Source organism: Sinocyclocheilus grahami, unplaced genomic scaffold, assembly GCF_001515645.1.
Source record: "Sinocyclocheilus grahami isolate Dianchi unplaced genomic scaffold, SAMN03320097.WGS_v1.1 scaffold428.1, whole genome shotgun sequence".
In the NCBI taxonomy this organism is placed as follows: Eukaryota; Metazoa; Chordata; class Actinopteri; order Cypriniformes; family Cyprinidae; genus Sinocyclocheilus; species Sinocyclocheilus grahami.
In genome coordinates, this window is record NW_015505607.1 from 144,395 (window position 1) to 160,534 (window position 16,140).

Below are 16,140 nucleotides of genomic sequence, written 5' to 3' on the forward strand. Positions count from 1 at the left end.
TAAAGCAGAGATTCCCAAACTTTTTTGTCAGCCGAACCTCTTTCATCCTCTGAGATTTCAAGGTAATAAGTTTGAACAAGTAAATAAATAAGAGTGAGTGGGTGGGAGGGTGAGTGAGTGGGTGGGCGGGGGGGTGAGTGGTTGAATGCAGGGTGTTTTATGGAGTTTGGTGACTAAAAGTTGTGGCTTTTCCTTCTTTTTTGTAGCAGATTAATAAAGCTGTTGGTTTGATATCAGAATTCAGTTTGTTTGGTTATTCAGAGAAAACAAGACTTGTTTTCTCCACTTTAGTTGTTACCTAGCTACAGTGGTAAACATGTATTCACAGTAATGATGTAGACATGCAAAAATTATGCGAGAGCTGGAAATAAATTACATTTTAAAATATATTCAAACCGAAAAACAGTTATTTTAAATTGTAATAATATTTGCAATATTACTGATTTAACAGTGTTAAAGAATAAAGAATAAAGAATAACAGTCTCATGTCATGCTATTTTGCTTGTCAAATAGAAATATCTTGTTTATATTGTTTACATTGAAATATCTTGTTTACAGTGTGTCATTGGTATAGGCAGTAGATTAATGCATTGAATCCTGTCATATAAAGTGTCTTGCTGATATGTATTTTTTCTTTAGCCTCTGACCCATATGTGATCATCACCTGTGAGGGGGAGAAAGTTCGCTCCCCTGTGCACAAAGACACACGCTGCCCTAATTTTGACATAAAGGGAATATTCTACCGCAAAAAGCCAAAGGAAGGCATTCACATCGAGGTGAGTTGGAAGTACTTAATTACATCTATTCCTCCTTCAGTCCTCTTCACCAACTGCTACAGATCTCCATGGTCTGTACACTGATCTGTTCCACTCACCTTATTTCTGCTTTTCTTCTCTATTTCTCCTGCTTAACCCTTCTGACTGCTCCATGCCGATCTCAGATCTACAATAAGAATGTGATTGTTGACACCTTCCTGGGTCAGGTGACCCTCTTTAGTGACCCTAACGACCGCCAAGAGCAGCACACGGTCTATCTTAAAGACAAGGGTAGTCGCCAAGACAACAGCCTTTCAGGCACACTGACTGTACGTGTGATCACCTGCACCAATTTAACCCACATCTGATTGGAAACTAAATGCAGACTTGTGCATCCTGCCACTTCACTCTCTGCTTGGGTTCCTCGTTCACCCATGAGGTTTTTAGCCCTCATCATTTTCTAATAATTTTTTTTTTCAGTAAACGGTTAGTTGACCCTAAAAAAGTTCTGTCACTATTTACTCACCCTCATGTCTTACTCACCTTTTGCTGTTAATTTTTCAGTGGAGCAAAGTATAATGAATCTTAATGACCACATCCATAAAGCTCTTAAAGGGACAGTTCACGCAAAACTGAAAAATCTGTCATAATTTTCTCACCCTCAAGTTGTTCCAAACCTGTATGAGGTACTTTCTTCTGTTGAACACAAAAGAAGATATTTTGAAGAATGTTCATAACCAAATAGTTTGGTTACCAACATTCTTCAAAATATCTTCTTTTGTGTTCAACAGAAGAAAGAAATTTGTACAGGTTCGGAACAACTTGAGGGTAATAATGGCAGAATTTTCAGTTTTGACAGAACTATCGCTTTAAAAGCATCATAAATGTATTCCATACAGCTTATTCCAAATCTTTTGAAGCCGTATATGAGGCATAGACCTTAGTCAGGGTAGTGGCATATTGAATTTTTTACAGGAACAAAAGCGAGGCTGTGGGGGATAGAAGTACAGTGAGTTCAGTGGATTGTACTGTTGTTTAACATCATACCAATTGTTCAGCTGACTAAATGCCCTTCTGAAAAAAAAATTCAGGAGACAAACACTCCATAAAACTGTTTTTAAAGTTGTGAGTTGTGAAAATGACACAATCTAAACCCTTTATGCATGCCATTGCAAAGACTAATATGGTGTCTGGGCTGAATAAGGTCTATTGACTGAATCTAAGTCATTATTCAGTGATAATCTTCCGCTCTAGTGAGCTGTTATCTTGAGAACTCCTTGTGACTAGATTAAAAAAAGTGAGTTGAACTTGTTCATTTTGATTCATGAACAAACCGTTCAACTTTTGAGTCTTTTTAGTGAACCGTTTGATCTGAATCACATATCAGTTCTCGAGTTCTAACTGAATGACCACTGTTCCATGATTCATTCATTCACTTTCCAGTGGTTCTCGATTTAACGGTTCACTGGAGTGGAAGATTATAGGTGAATAATGAATTCAGTTTCGCATGGTATAGCTATCATTTCGCTTCAGAAGATTTCGAATAAGTTATATGGACCACTTTTATGATGTTTGGAGTCTGTTTGGAGCTTGGCAGACTGTTGTATGGAAAATAGCTGATTCCAGAATTATTCTTTCATGTGCCATGAAACACGGCTAGTGTGCAAAATGACAACGAGTAAATAATGACAAAATTTATTTTCTGGATGAACTATTATTTTAATACCAGTAATGATCTGATATTGTAATAAAGGGCTATGCATTATGTTTGCATAAGCAGCTGAAGTGGTCTAAGGTAGAATTAGGTCATTTAGGAGCCCTAGTCACATGATCAGCCACGTCTCGTCTGCCAGATCACTGAATGCAGCCCAGCCCAGGGAAATGATTCAAATACGATTTTTCCCTTGTCTCTCTTTCCATCCCTTCTCTCCTCCACACACTCAGTCAGCAAATATTCAGTCAGTGTCAACAAGTGTGCCCGTTCACACAGTTTCCTTCAAGATGCACAGTGACGTGGAGGTCCACCTGATTACAGAGACCTTGATCTTTAGCAAGACCTGATCAGCTCTCATTTAGCTGAAAGATTTCAGTGACCGGTGGGCCGCAGCAAGCACTTCTTTGGATTCTCCAGGTCGCGTCGCTTAGCAACAGGAGTCTGGAAAAGAGCCTACTGGAGCATGAAGACTCAAGTGGACCCACAGCCAAAAGCCCACCTGGACTGTCCACCATGCCATTCTTTGCCTGAAAACATGGATGGGCATTATAAAAATGCCAGGAGGTTTGATAAGCATTTTACCTTTTTGTGCGTGTGTGTGTTTTTGGGTGACCAGATAGTCCTGATTTAATGAGTCCTACATCCCCATATATTTAGGATGACATTTTTCCTAATAATTTGTATTAACTTTAGTTTGACAGCTATAAACAGTGTTTTAAAATGTCATCTCTATGATTTTTCTATCATTAGAAACCAGCAGATTCGAATGTGTAGCTATTCATAACGAGATGTTTTTGAAGTCAGCTTATGTGACCCTTTTGACCGGTGTTATTGTAGTATTATTTTTATATTATTTTGTTTTTTATTAATATTTTCAAGTAGCCTTTAGCCTCGGTTTCATTTTAATTTCAGTTTTAGTAATTTTGTTATTTCCTTTTTTTATTTTTAGGTTATTTTACTACCTTTCTGTTTATTTAAGTTCTAGTTTTTAGTGCTTCTGTTTTAAAAATGTTTTATTTCAATTATTACCAAGGCAACATTTCTCATTTCCTCTCAAATTCCTTAGTTTTTCATCTGATATTTTTTAAATTTTCTTTTCTTTCAGCTTTCAAACCAAAAAAGATATTTAATTTATTTAAAAGATATTTAAAAACAATAACAACACTGCTTCGATCCACTAATAGAAGTTGTTGCATTGTCCTTACAATATAGAGAAGTGCTAACATGCACATTCATAATTGTGCAAATGACAAAAACGTGATGACAAATTAGAAGTACACGCTAGTATTTTATTGGCTGCCATTTTCCCACATCATCTTAAAACAATAAATGGAGAAATCTTAAGATAAAAACTTTTGCTTTTATTTACAACATTAGAATTATCGTTTAGGTTTGATTCATTTAAGTGTGACCAAAAGATCAGATGTATCCAAGACTTTTTATATAACAGTGTTTCTTAAATTTAAATTTGTTCGTAGACTGTTTTGAATTACAACAAGTATCAAATCTGGCCGAAATGTGCTTATACTCTATGTAAGCATGTATCCCGATTTTGTTATCGTGGTTGTCTGGTCACCCTGGTGTATGAGTGTTTGTGATCCACTAGCCCTCAAACATAACCTAAGGACCATTAAAAGGTAATGCATGTTTAAATCAAAGGGAAATCAGTGCTAGTGGTGCTCAAAGGATGAAGAGCAGGCCTTTGGACCCACAAATATCTTTACCTCACTCTTGCTCTGAGGATCGCGAGACTGTAAAACAAGGATCTGTCTGTGTCTTAATGACTTTCTAGTCAGACTCCTGCCAAACAGCATGGACCATTGTTTGAGATACGCAAGAACTGCTGCACGACTGCATTAACAGACGTTCTGTGCTTGAGAGAAGATCCCTCGTTTTGTCTCTCAACTCCTCTTGACAATGAAGAACTACACCTTAACTACAGACCCGTGGTGACTATCATCACCAGCTTTGTGTCCTTTCCAATGGCTAGTTGTGCTGTTCCACCAGAGTCTGCTACAGAACTCTTTGTGCACTACAGTGTTTTTGTTTATGCTTTCATTCACTATAAGTGAGTTTTGGAAAACAGAAATAAGTCCACATCACTCATTTATCATGGTTGGATATGTTTTAGCATCCTCTCGTGTCTTTTTATTTGAATGTCAGCTACACTGCTATGATTTCTGCAGTGTGTTGAGCTGGAAATTTGAGGATTTATTCCTTCATGAGTCATGTTTGCTAATTTCAGTTCATATTCTTTTTTTATATTGCTTCTGAAGTATTGTTTTTGTTACCTTGTGTAAAGTTTCTTTAATAATCTGTTTTAATTTTTTTCCACAATGAAACAGATGTGAAGGCCAAATGGTACAAGAGTTACCATGAGCCTGTTTGCCATTTTTAATATTGTGTGTCAAAAATATAGCATAAATATCTCAAATATTGGTTATAATGAAATCAAATTTGTAATGTTTCTAAAGTTGAGCCACTGATCCAAATGAATAATGACACTCAAACTTGGAGGAACAAGAAAAGATAGCGAAGTGGGAAGAAGAGAAACGCAAAGAGACCAGGTGTTATATACCAGGTTTGAACAATACAGTGCCAATCAGAGTAACAATGTTGGATGACAAGACCACGCTCAAACCCCGTGGATTAGCCTTTCGCAAAACGTGGTACATCGGAGACAAACTGATTTTATTCAGGCATGAATTAAGCTTTTTCTTTAGCTCTGTTACATTTCAGTACAACCAGATTGAATCCACAACAATAGCCCAGTCATTCTTTTACATCATTTGTTCCTCCACAGGCCAGATTATGACGTGTAAACAGGGGATTTAGCAAACAAAATTTCTTGTCTGTGGATGGATTTTACTTATCTCCTTTTTGACCTCTGTGACTGACTGATTTAGATAATAGCAATTTGTACTGAGCAGAGAGATGTTATATTGATAGTATAAATTCAAACAGCAAAATTGTAACAGAAAATTCAAATGAAGTTTAAGGCAACAATTTTGCTCAAATGTGTATTTTTTCCCCATATATTTATTTCCCTGAAGTCTAACACTCTGGCACTGTTGCGCTATCAAAACATTGCTCTGTTTGTTTGAGCAATCCCACCAGCAACATTTTCTTAACCAATGGGATGAGTGTGGGGCGGGGCTATCTGTTTATCTGACCAATAACAGACGAGGGGCTTGCACTGGAATTTGTGCACTTCTGTTAGGTAACGTGTGCAGAAATTACACACCTTATACCGTTTAATCTGACTAAACAAACTAATAAATAGCCTTAAATCTCTTCAGCTGTTAAAGACAACAAAGCTTTCATTCTTCATTTCACTTTGTTTCATCCAAAGCTTAAATTTGTATTTGTTGTTTTTTGTTTTGTTTTTGAAGAGAATGCTGTGAAAGATGCAAATGTGCCAGTACAGTTGGAGCCATATGCATCTCCTGTTTTTTTTCTGTCTATTTTGCCAAATAGCATAAGTAGCCAATGGCTTATAATAAGAACTGTTCAAATGCCTTTTAATGTCAAACATTTTTTATGTATTTTGATTGTTCACATGTTTTCTTTAATTATTACTGACACAAGTTTAATTTTCTTTGGCCCTGACCATACGGCAAAACAATGATGTTTAAATGGTTAGAAGGTCCTGGTTCACTCAAATTGTAGTGCATGCTTCAGATCAAATAGAGGAACTTTTGCCATGTCGTGTCAAGTTGATCTTGATGCTGTTTCCTTGTGCAAGTGTAATTTTACATTGCATGTGGGTTTGTGTTTGTTTACAAACAGGTTTTATACACAGTATGAATTTATACAGTAACTTATACACTGTTTGCACAGCTAATGCAATGTACTTATGAAGGAAACATAAACATATTTGCAGAGATTGCCCAGTTTCACTCTCTTGCATAATTTATTCACAATCTCAACATGTATTATGTCTGTAGAGACTTTGAACTTCCTCTGAATCACTGGCATTGTTTTGACTCATACGATCACGTGAATGACATTCCTGAGTGTCTCCGTTGGCTGTTATTTGCTCTATGTGATGTTACTGGCTCTTTGGTCTTGACTACTGCATGTACTTTGGCTGAGTGAACCTCTTTTCTTCAAAACACGACGTCACAAATGCTGTCATGCCACGTTGGACTTTCTCTAGGCATCTTGATAGAGTACAGCCTTAATAACCAGTGAATGCTTGTGGAGCGAGTGAATTCTATCGCTCTTTGTCATTTTTTGACATGGGTCAGACGTCCAGAGAATGAGCTTGTGATACTCTTGTATTTTTTCTGCTGATGTTGAACTTGAAACTGACGTGTATACACATAAACAGAAATATACAAAATATCTTGCATGGTATCATTCTATGAAACATAGCTGATATTATCTTTCTAACAAGTATCTTTTATCAGCATTTTATACTCCTTTGTTTACTGTTTTATATCTAGCCATGAATCTTGTGTTAAAAAACAACAACAAACAGACAGACAGACACAGACATATATACTATATCTTTACTGATTGTAGGGTTTCTGTATCTTATTTCTGTTTAAATGTGTTTTATTTTGCGTGGAAGTCTCTCCTGGGTTACACTGTGGTTATTTGATATACTTATTTGAAGTACTTATTTTTATTTATTTTGTATTTTGTCAACTTGTGGCATGACTTTAAAATAAAAGATAAAAAAATCTTGCTGCCTATTTCATTGAGTTGTTCCACGCATCAGGATGTTTGATATGAAAGCGTTTTTCCATAATATGTGTTTTTTTTTCATCTCACTGATCCACTATTCCAGTTAATTTGGTCAAATTACATTTTATTTTAGTAATTTATTGAATTTTTTTGGTTTGGGTTTGCTTTTGTGCAACGGGATGGTTGATGATGTGAAGAAGAGTTTCTTTATTTTCTCACCTCACTGATGCTCCACTTTTCAAGTTAACTTGGTCAAATTACATGTTTTATTTTATTTTCCCTAACTCTTTAATTATTTTAACTTTTTGTTTTGTTTTGATTTTTGTTTTGGCATTGCAACATGAAGGTGAGTAAATAATGAATTTTAATTAATGTTTTGAGTCATAGAAATCAATGATGTGAAGTGTGAAAAAAGTGATAGATTAATTCTAATTTAATTCAAAGTTCAAACTGATCCTCCTCATTTTACTTCAGATTATTTAACATGTTTCTTTGATTAGAAAACGGTCAGGAAAAATCAATATGATACTTTAATATTTAAATATGTTTTTCAAACTATTAAAAGAGCCTTGACTGTATTATTTTGATCACTTCGTCTGGTTATTTATGGATGTTGTATACTTTGGATTCAAGCCATTTCCATTTAAACTTTGCATTCACTGAATCAGGCACACCCAGCATCCATTTATAGATACAAAAGCTTGACCTTTTCATGTTCAGTTTTCAGAGGATCTTGAGGCAAGAGAGAGTAACGGGAAACTAGAGACCATGTACTTCAGACGAAGTGACCAGCAGACCTTTGTGTCAAGGCCTTCCCTCCCCCACAGTGACCGCCCGCTGTTAACCCCGCCTCCCTCTAAGCTGGATCAGGAGTGCCATTGAAGGACATGCTGAATGCTTTCCTGCTGCATTACCCAGCATCCCACAGCAACAGGTAGCCCACAGTAGGACATATGTAAGAGGACAACTGAGTGACTGCGGAAGAGTATACTTATCCTCTGATATAATTTATACCTGTCAATCACCTGACTGCAGATCAGCTCTTGAACCTGGACGTGTGGACATAACAGCTAGAGACAGAAGGACGGAGAGATAGAGGTGTAGAGGACAGAAGAAGAAGGGAGAGCAGAACGCAAGACAAACACTTGAGTCACTGTGAAGTGAGTAAGTGTTCATACTCATGGCTTAGCCGTCCAGCACCTCATGCTCTTTTAAGGCTTTACGGAAAGCTACTTACTGCTGTCTGTTTTCTGCTCTGCTGCGCTCTGTACCAGGCCTAAGGAGGAACCATTTATGCCTTCCTACAGTTAGCTGAGAGTGAGTGTTATTTTACTGTCAGAAAATCCTTAACGTAAGCAAAAAAATAAACAAAAAAAATTCCAATGTTAAAAATATTTTAACATTTTTTTTAAATGAGATGGATTTACTGGAGAAGCCTAGATCTGTTTTCAGATAAATGTTATTTTATTTTATTTTATTTAGCTTTTTGTTGTTTTGTTTTAATTCAAATATCTTGAATTAATTTAAGATTAATGCATTTTTTTAAATTAAGTTTTTACCCCATTGGAAAATAGATTATTCTTGTTTTAATCACGAGTACAATTTAGCAAGGTTTATGCTTAAAACAAGAATAATAATAACAGCCTGTAAAGTGAGAAACATTATATATAACAAGACTTGATATCTCACACAAGTTTGCTTCAAGTTGGGATATTTATTATAATACTGTATATGTAAGGATATTTAAATATATTTCCTGGTAAACAAGACAAAAACAACCATTATTATTGTTGTTATATTGTATTGTATTTATTTATAATTTTATTAAATTATTTTTATTTATATTTCCTCTTCATTTTAACAGTTTCGAAGCTTTTAAAGTTTTTTTAGAGATTTATTTTAAGTGTAAAACTGTATTTTATAATCATCCTCATGTGGTTGTGTGGATGGCAAGAAACATCTTAAACCGAGAAGCAAATTGCTTTGACGTGCTGCTGCTTTGACACAGACTCTGAGCTGACAGACACCGAGGATGTGACTGTGTTAATCTGCCTCTGGCACTCACTGAGGTGCTGGATAAAGCAGTTAAGAGTTTAGAGGGGCCACAAGATTTAAGACCTTTAGTGAGTCTTGGCCCAGGGCAAACGACCGCTTATGAAACAAGCCAGATAAACATCTGACCTATAAGTCTAGAAAAACATGAGCAGTATTAAGGCAACACTTTCATTGGTTATTCAACACTTCACTGTTAAGTTATTCATTGATTTTAGGAGCAGCATATTAATTCTGTGCATCCTATGTTTGCTCTATGCAGGATGTTCTTTGTTACAGCTGGAAGTGCATTGTGGGATGCAATTAAAGCTCCTCAAAATATGTTTCTGGCATTAAACTGATCCCATACAGTGTGAGATTAGATGTGGTTAGGCGAGAAAAGCCAGACAGTTTGCAATCTGTAATCTCTTTTAATGTGCTAGAATGATATAGCAGGTTGTTTTCATTTTTGGCAGATGCTTTTTCTTCTCTAAAATGCCAGTGTTAACTAAAACCTAATGTGTAGAAATTTTCTACAGAAACGTTCTCTAGTTCTTAGTTATGCATTTCCAAATGTTAAATGCTATTGTTGTTTATCCTTACATTTTCAACTCAGTTATTAAAACTAAAAAGTGCAGTGTAGTTAGTACCTAGTTTAATTACTTAAAAGTCTGGGTAGCTTGGCAGGCTACAGTTTCAAAGCTTCCCTGATATTCAACAGTGCATATAATTTATAGTCTTGTGAATTTAGAGTGCTGCAGTTATGTCTTTTTGTTGGCTATCCTGGAACTTAGGAAGTCACCACGGTTGCCTCAAAAAAAAAAAGCAATAGGAGTTTTCCATTGGCTTTTGGTTTATCTAAGAAAATAAGCTGCTACCAACAACTTTATGATTCTCACCTGTTTTGTTAATCATGATAATTTTCATAAATGAACACAACTTTTATGAGTTTTGTAGCCTAAATACAATCTCCAGTAGTAAAAAGGTAAACGTAGGCTATAAACGCTCTTCACCACAGTTGCATTCTTCAACATAAACATCACTAACCTTCCAACGAATCTTTCAGTCTTGATTTAACTGAACGTTTGAGTAAAAAGAGTTTGCAAGGGCAGGATTATAAACACAACGAAACAGTGAATGTGGACTAGAGAGTAGATACTAGAGTTTATCCATTCAGAGTGATGACTTGTTAGCAACCCCCTTTTTTAAGACAAGTAAAAACTTTTTTAAAAATCATAAGTGGGTATTATTGATGTATTTATGTAGAATAAAATGCAAAAATATTATGAGCTTGTATTAACCACAGACATTATTTCAGGTATTATTTAACCAAAAATCCATTTAAAAAACCCTTTGATTTCAGGACGATAGAACCAGGAGTAGAACTCTGCATATAAGCAGGTAGGAATGGACACAAGTCTGTATTCTTGTGAATAATCTCAGAAATAATTTCTCAAAGAATCCTGTGTGCATCTCAGTTTAGAGCACAACGCTGAGAGCAGTTCTGTGTTTGACCATGCGACACATTGACATACTGTCAGTCTCTCAGTGTTTGTAAAATCTCAAATTAGCAAAAGCCAAGTGCATCTACTGACTTATATCTATACCAAACCATTAATTCATTTAGGCATTGTACAGCTTTTCTGAATTCGTTTTTTCTTTAACAAATATCACATTTTTAAAAACAAAATTGGCCTTTATACTATGTGATTAACATCCATGCTAATCTTCTTATTGAGTGTGCCATGAGGAAACACATGCCTCAGTCTCACTCCCCAAACTACATTCTCACATCTAACCTGATAATAGTGACATAAACCTATCAAACTCTAAAAATAGATCTGTGAGGCAGCTAAGCCAGGTATTTTTTATGATGTCTGCTCATGACGCAGGTGAAGTTGTAATCAGTTATGCAGTGTTGAAAAGACAAGGAAATGATTCAGCTGGAATATTCAAACGACACGTTGCTTAGCGGCGACTGGCGAGCTTATCCAGAGGAATCTGTGTAAGCTCCTAAAGACTCCCTCTCCCTCCCGCTGCTCACCTGACCTACACTGAGCTACTGCTTAACCCTATGCAGTCTGGAGCATTGAATCAGTTATTTTATTATGTAATATAAAATCTTTTAACGGTATAGTCTGTGTCCAAGTCAGATCGACAACATTTTTGTCTTAAGTAGGGCCAATCTTTAGATGATTTAAGAGCAGAAATATGAAGCTCATCTTTTTTTTAAAGCACTTAAGTATTCTGTAAGTATTAAAACGTGTGAGTTATTAGCACTGTAAAGCCGTTTAATCCATTTTTGCAGTCATTTTAGGTTTTTTGGGATCATGGTATTGCATCGTCATGGTAACAAAGCTGTAAAATTGGATATAAATTTCCACAAAAAATACACTAAATTCAAAGTAAAACTCATTGTTTACAACTTGTGGTTATGCTATGGAAATGAATATTCACTTCCATTGTAACTGTTTTACTGTAAACCCCAATCTTCTTTTTAAAAGAAAAGGAGGTTTATATTTTAATCAATTTCTGTGATAATCAGCATTATGCCACAAATGCTGTAGACTGAGTTTAACTTGAACTGAACTCACAACGTGGAATATATTTATTTAATGCAAGTTTATTCATTGATCATAAGCAGTGTTGGGAGTAACGCGTTACATTGAGACAGTAATATTGTAAGGCAAGGAATTACTTTTAAATAACAGTAACAAGTAATCTATAATGTATTACAGTTTGGAAGTAACTTGCACAACACTGATCATAAGAGGGCTCGAAGATCAACAAGGGCTTGAAGTTTCTGAGGTTTTGAGAGCTGGTTATTCCTAGTGATCAGATATTTGAAAAGCATTCAAAGGCGCACAAAACCCTGCCAATAAAAGGGACAAGGAATACAGTTATTCTTGAACATTGGCGCTTAATCATGGTGGTGAAAACTTTAGAGATGAGTCTATGTGGGGTTGACGGTGCAAATTGTTCCTTTGATCTACTCGGCAGGCCAATTAGCAGAGTCTCATCTAAGCTGTCTGTCTGCTCTGCTGACTGCTCTTTCAATGATGTTACGATATGGACAGTTATGTCATTGCCTCTCAATCATAGAAACCTTCAATCCATTAGCTTCTTCTTGTCATTGTAAGTGACTAATTCCAGACCACAGTCTATTAGCCTTTAAATCAGTGAGGGAAGCTCATTGTCTTGAGGGTTTCATGCACTGTGCTTCATGCTGGTTGTAATGACATGTAGTGTGTAAGGACATGATGATGCTCTGCCTGAATAAAACTATTGTTGGATCTGCTTCCACAGCTGTGTAATTATCCTTAGTAGCACAGGGTGTTAATACATACATCAAGTATATTTGGTGTCAGGCAGTTGCTTCAAGTAACTACAAGTGGTATATTATTTAAAAGGCATTCTGTGTGATATTCTGTAGTGCTAATAATGTCTTTCTAACAACCATGGTGTGGACAGTATTAATCTTATCTTCCAATAACCCATGATTTGTGGTTTTCATTGCAGGACGGGATGCCACAATGGCTGATCTGGTATCCTCAACTGTACTTGATTGATTATTTTCTGTAATGCAGAATTTGCTCAGGGTATCGTGTAGTGCTTAAAGGAAATGTGTGGTACATTACCGTTCCAGCATTGAGGATCAGCAAGATTTTTTTATTTTTATGTATTTATTTTGTTTATTTAAAAGAAATTAATGCTTTTAATTGATTGAAAGTGACAGTAACGACAACAACATTGTTAGAAAAAAATAATTGTATTATTTAAAAAATGTTTATTTTTCCAATAAACTGTTCTTTTGAACAGTCAGTAATACAATTTCTGTTGGCCTTTATGTATTGTACGTTTGGTCTAGTCTGTCTGGGTCAGTGTCTACTTTGTAATTTGACCCACATTGTTAATAGAATTAGCTATTCTGTGCTCTGCAAAGTTAGAGATGTTTTTGGTCTTTAATATTCTGGGGATTAGTAGATCCATACTAGTAAAGCTATATTGTGAAAATGATCCTTCATTATAATTTTAAATATGCCCCAACAGGGTCGTTTTAAAATTTATGATGCAGTGAGTATCTTTGATCAGATTCTAAGAAATGTGTCTTCAGAGTGCACTTATGCTATTCTGATACAGGCTCACATGTTCTTGCTTTTATTAAAAAGATCTTAATATCTTTTTTAATAATTGATTGCAAAGTCCTAGGGTGTGGAATGTGCTGTCACGTACAGCCTGTTTCTTTCCTATAGATATATTTCTTCACTTCATAGAGTACAGCAGGGTTATTTGACCTTTGCTTTGATCTTTTTTTAATTTGATCTAACTTTACATTTAATTTTTAATGATTTCTTTTTCTCTCCTTCCCTTTATTTTATCCTGTATAGGTCCCTCACATGGTGACTTCTAATGTGAAAACTCTAAACCAGAAACATGGTCATTCTGCAACAGGTAAGGCTTGTTCTCATGCTCTTGCTCAATGTTCAACTTTTTACTTTACTTGTTCACCCAAAAAGTGTAATTCTGTCATCATTTACTCACTCTCCACTTGTTCCAAACCTGTTTGAGTTTCTCTTTCTTTCGTTCTTTCTATCTTTCTTTCTTTCTTTCTTTCTTTCTTTGAACACAAAAAAACAAGATATTTTGAAGAATGTTGATAACCAAACAGTTGATGGTAGCCATTGACTTCCATAATATGGAAAATAATACCATTGAAGTCAATGGTTACCATCAGCTGTTTGGTTACCAACATTCTTCAAAATAACTTATTTTGTGTTCAACAGAAGAAAGTACCTCATAGAGGTTAGGAACAAGTGAAGGGTGAGTAAATGAAGGCAGAATTTTCATTTTTGGCCCGAACTCTCCATATAAATGATTGTTTTTGCCGTTTTTCCAATGACAAAGATTTGGTTTTTGATTGGTTGTCCCATAGGGGGACTATGTCTGGTTGGATCTTCTCCACTTGTTCCAAACCTGTTTGAGTTTATCTTTCTTTCGTTCTTTCTATCTTTCTTTCTTTCTTTCTTTCTTTCTTTCTTTGAACACAAAAAAACAAGATATTTTGAAGAATGTTGATAACCAAACAGTTGATGGTAGCCATTGACTTCCATAATATGGAAAATAATACCATTGAAGTCAATGGTTACCATCAGCTGTTTGGTTACCAACATTCTTCAAAATAACTTATTTTGTGTTCAACAGAAGAAAGTACCTCATAGAGGTTAGGAACAAGTGAAGGGTGAGTAAATGAAGGCAGAATTTTCATTTTTGGCCCGAACTCTCCATATAAATGATTGTTTTTGCCGTTTTTCCAATGACAAAGATTTGGTTTTTGATTGGTTGTCACATAGGGGGAGTATGTCTGGTTGGATCTCAGTACAGGCCGTGAGTTTGACGTCCCTTTTGGTGCCGTGGTCAAACTCTGTGACTCTGGTCATATCCAGGTCTTGGATGATGAAGGAAAGGTGGGTCTTTCAGTGTGTACCACTCATAATAGCACCCAACGTGTGAGAAAAGACCAGTTAGTGAACTATAGATGCTCTTTCTCTACCAATCAGAAAGGAGGTTTAATTGAATGTTGAATTTTATATCAGTTTTATTAGTAATAGTCGGTATTTTCCCATGTAGGAGCACCGGATTTCTCTTCAGAATGCTACAAACATCAAGCCCATGCACCCAACCTCCATTCAAGGGGTGGAGGACATGATCCATCTCGGGGACCTGAATGAAGCTGGTATCCTCAGAAATCTCCTGATCCGTTACAACGACAGGGTCATATATGTAAGCGTGACCTTTAGCATTTCTCTATCTGGTGATATTCTTTTTATTACTGTGGAACCTAGTAAGGCTGCATGGGAAACTTCATGATTGGGCTCAAATATCATAATAATTATTTTGTCAAATATTGTGATCGCAATTACAATATGAAAAACATTTAACATCTCACATTGCACCACAAATTGCAACATTTAGACTACAGACTATTGCATAATGTTAACCAACAGTCAAATTCATATTTAGGGCTTATTTGATCAAATTGAAGTCAATGTTTTTCTCACTGAGCATCCTCTTTCACAAAAAATTACATTGGATTATAGAAGTAAAATGGGTCGAAAACAGCAAAATGCTGACTTTAAATTGCAGTTGACATTGGCTTGTTGCTGCTTCACATTAATTGTAAGCCACTGAAATCAATTTTTTAAAGATTATATGCTTTAAAGCTCGTTCACTCAGAAAAATAGACTGTCATTGGCATTGATTTATGACTGTACAATGTAGGGAGACCAAAGCATTTTACCTTCATTGTAGTATTTGCAGAACGTGAAATCAGGGCATGTGTTTTCATTCCGTAAAAAGATTGAGAGAAACGAATGAATGATTTGTTTTGGTCTCTTAGATGGTATAGGTTTTTTGCTCATTGTTTTTGTTTCAGGCTGCAGATCAAACTGGCTTCGTGAAATGTGACCTTTTCTTTTGTTTCATCAAAGAATCCCCTTTAGCCGTTCTCACCACTAGAATACCTAATGTAATGCATTGTAACTTTGTCATAGGCTTTTAAAATTATGTTTGAATCAGTTCAATCACATGGCATAGGCAAAATGTCCTATTATAGGGTCATTGCTCTTTTCTGAGGTACACAATTGCATTTGTATGGAAATGTGTTTCGTGCACTTAGCTGCTCAGACTTGTTTACTTTTTGCTTATCTAACCAGAATGTCAGAGGTTTTTCAAACTTCAGTTTCTTGTCACTTGCTCTTTCTTGATGATATAAAGCACATCAGCACTAATGATTAGTGAATTGGAAGGTCTGACTGATTCATAAAGGCCCACATTTGTCAACCACAATGTCTAAAGTGTTCTTTGTTTAAATTTGTTTTGATGGGATGAAAGATATATGTTTCAGTGATGTTATTCAACTAAGCATAAGAGCTGAAACAAGGAATTTTT

At 35.7% G+C, this 16,140-nt stretch overlaps 2 protein-coding genes across 3 annotated transcripts in view; both read left to right on the forward strand.

Annotated features, from left to right (window-relative positions):
* Nucleotides 1-1,337, forward strand: part of LOC107551626 (calpain-5-like) — a 31,258-nt gene extending 29,921 nt beyond the window's left edge. The window contains exons 13-14 of the mRNA XM_016233303.1: nucleotides 640-776; nucleotides 941-1,337. Of these exons, the coding sequence (XP_016088789.1) occupies nucleotides 640-776; nucleotides 941-1,123 (320 nt within the window). The 3' untranslated portion in view covers nucleotides 1,124-1,337. The remainder of the gene's footprint in view (nucleotides 1-639; nucleotides 777-940) is intronic.
* A 6,737-nt stretch (nucleotides 1,338-8,074) lies between these two features.
* The window catches only part of myo7ab (myosin VIIAb), a 35,984-nt gene continuing 27,918 nt past the window's right edge, over nucleotides 8,075-16,140 (forward strand). The window contains exons 1-5 of one of the 2 annotated variants that reach the window (XM_016233305.1): nucleotides 8,075-8,325; nucleotides 8,436-8,478; nucleotides 13,581-13,644; nucleotides 14,544-14,657; nucleotides 14,821-14,973. In XM_016233305.1, the coding sequence (XP_016088791.1) occupies nucleotides 13,627-13,644; nucleotides 14,544-14,657; nucleotides 14,821-14,973 (285 nt within the window). In that variant the 5' untranslated portion in view covers nucleotides 8,075-8,325; nucleotides 8,436-8,478; nucleotides 13,581-13,626. The remainder of the gene's footprint in view (nucleotides 8,326-8,435; nucleotides 8,479-13,580; nucleotides 13,645-14,543; nucleotides 14,658-14,820; nucleotides 14,974-16,140) is intronic. The other variant, XM_016233304.1, reaches the window with a different exon arrangement.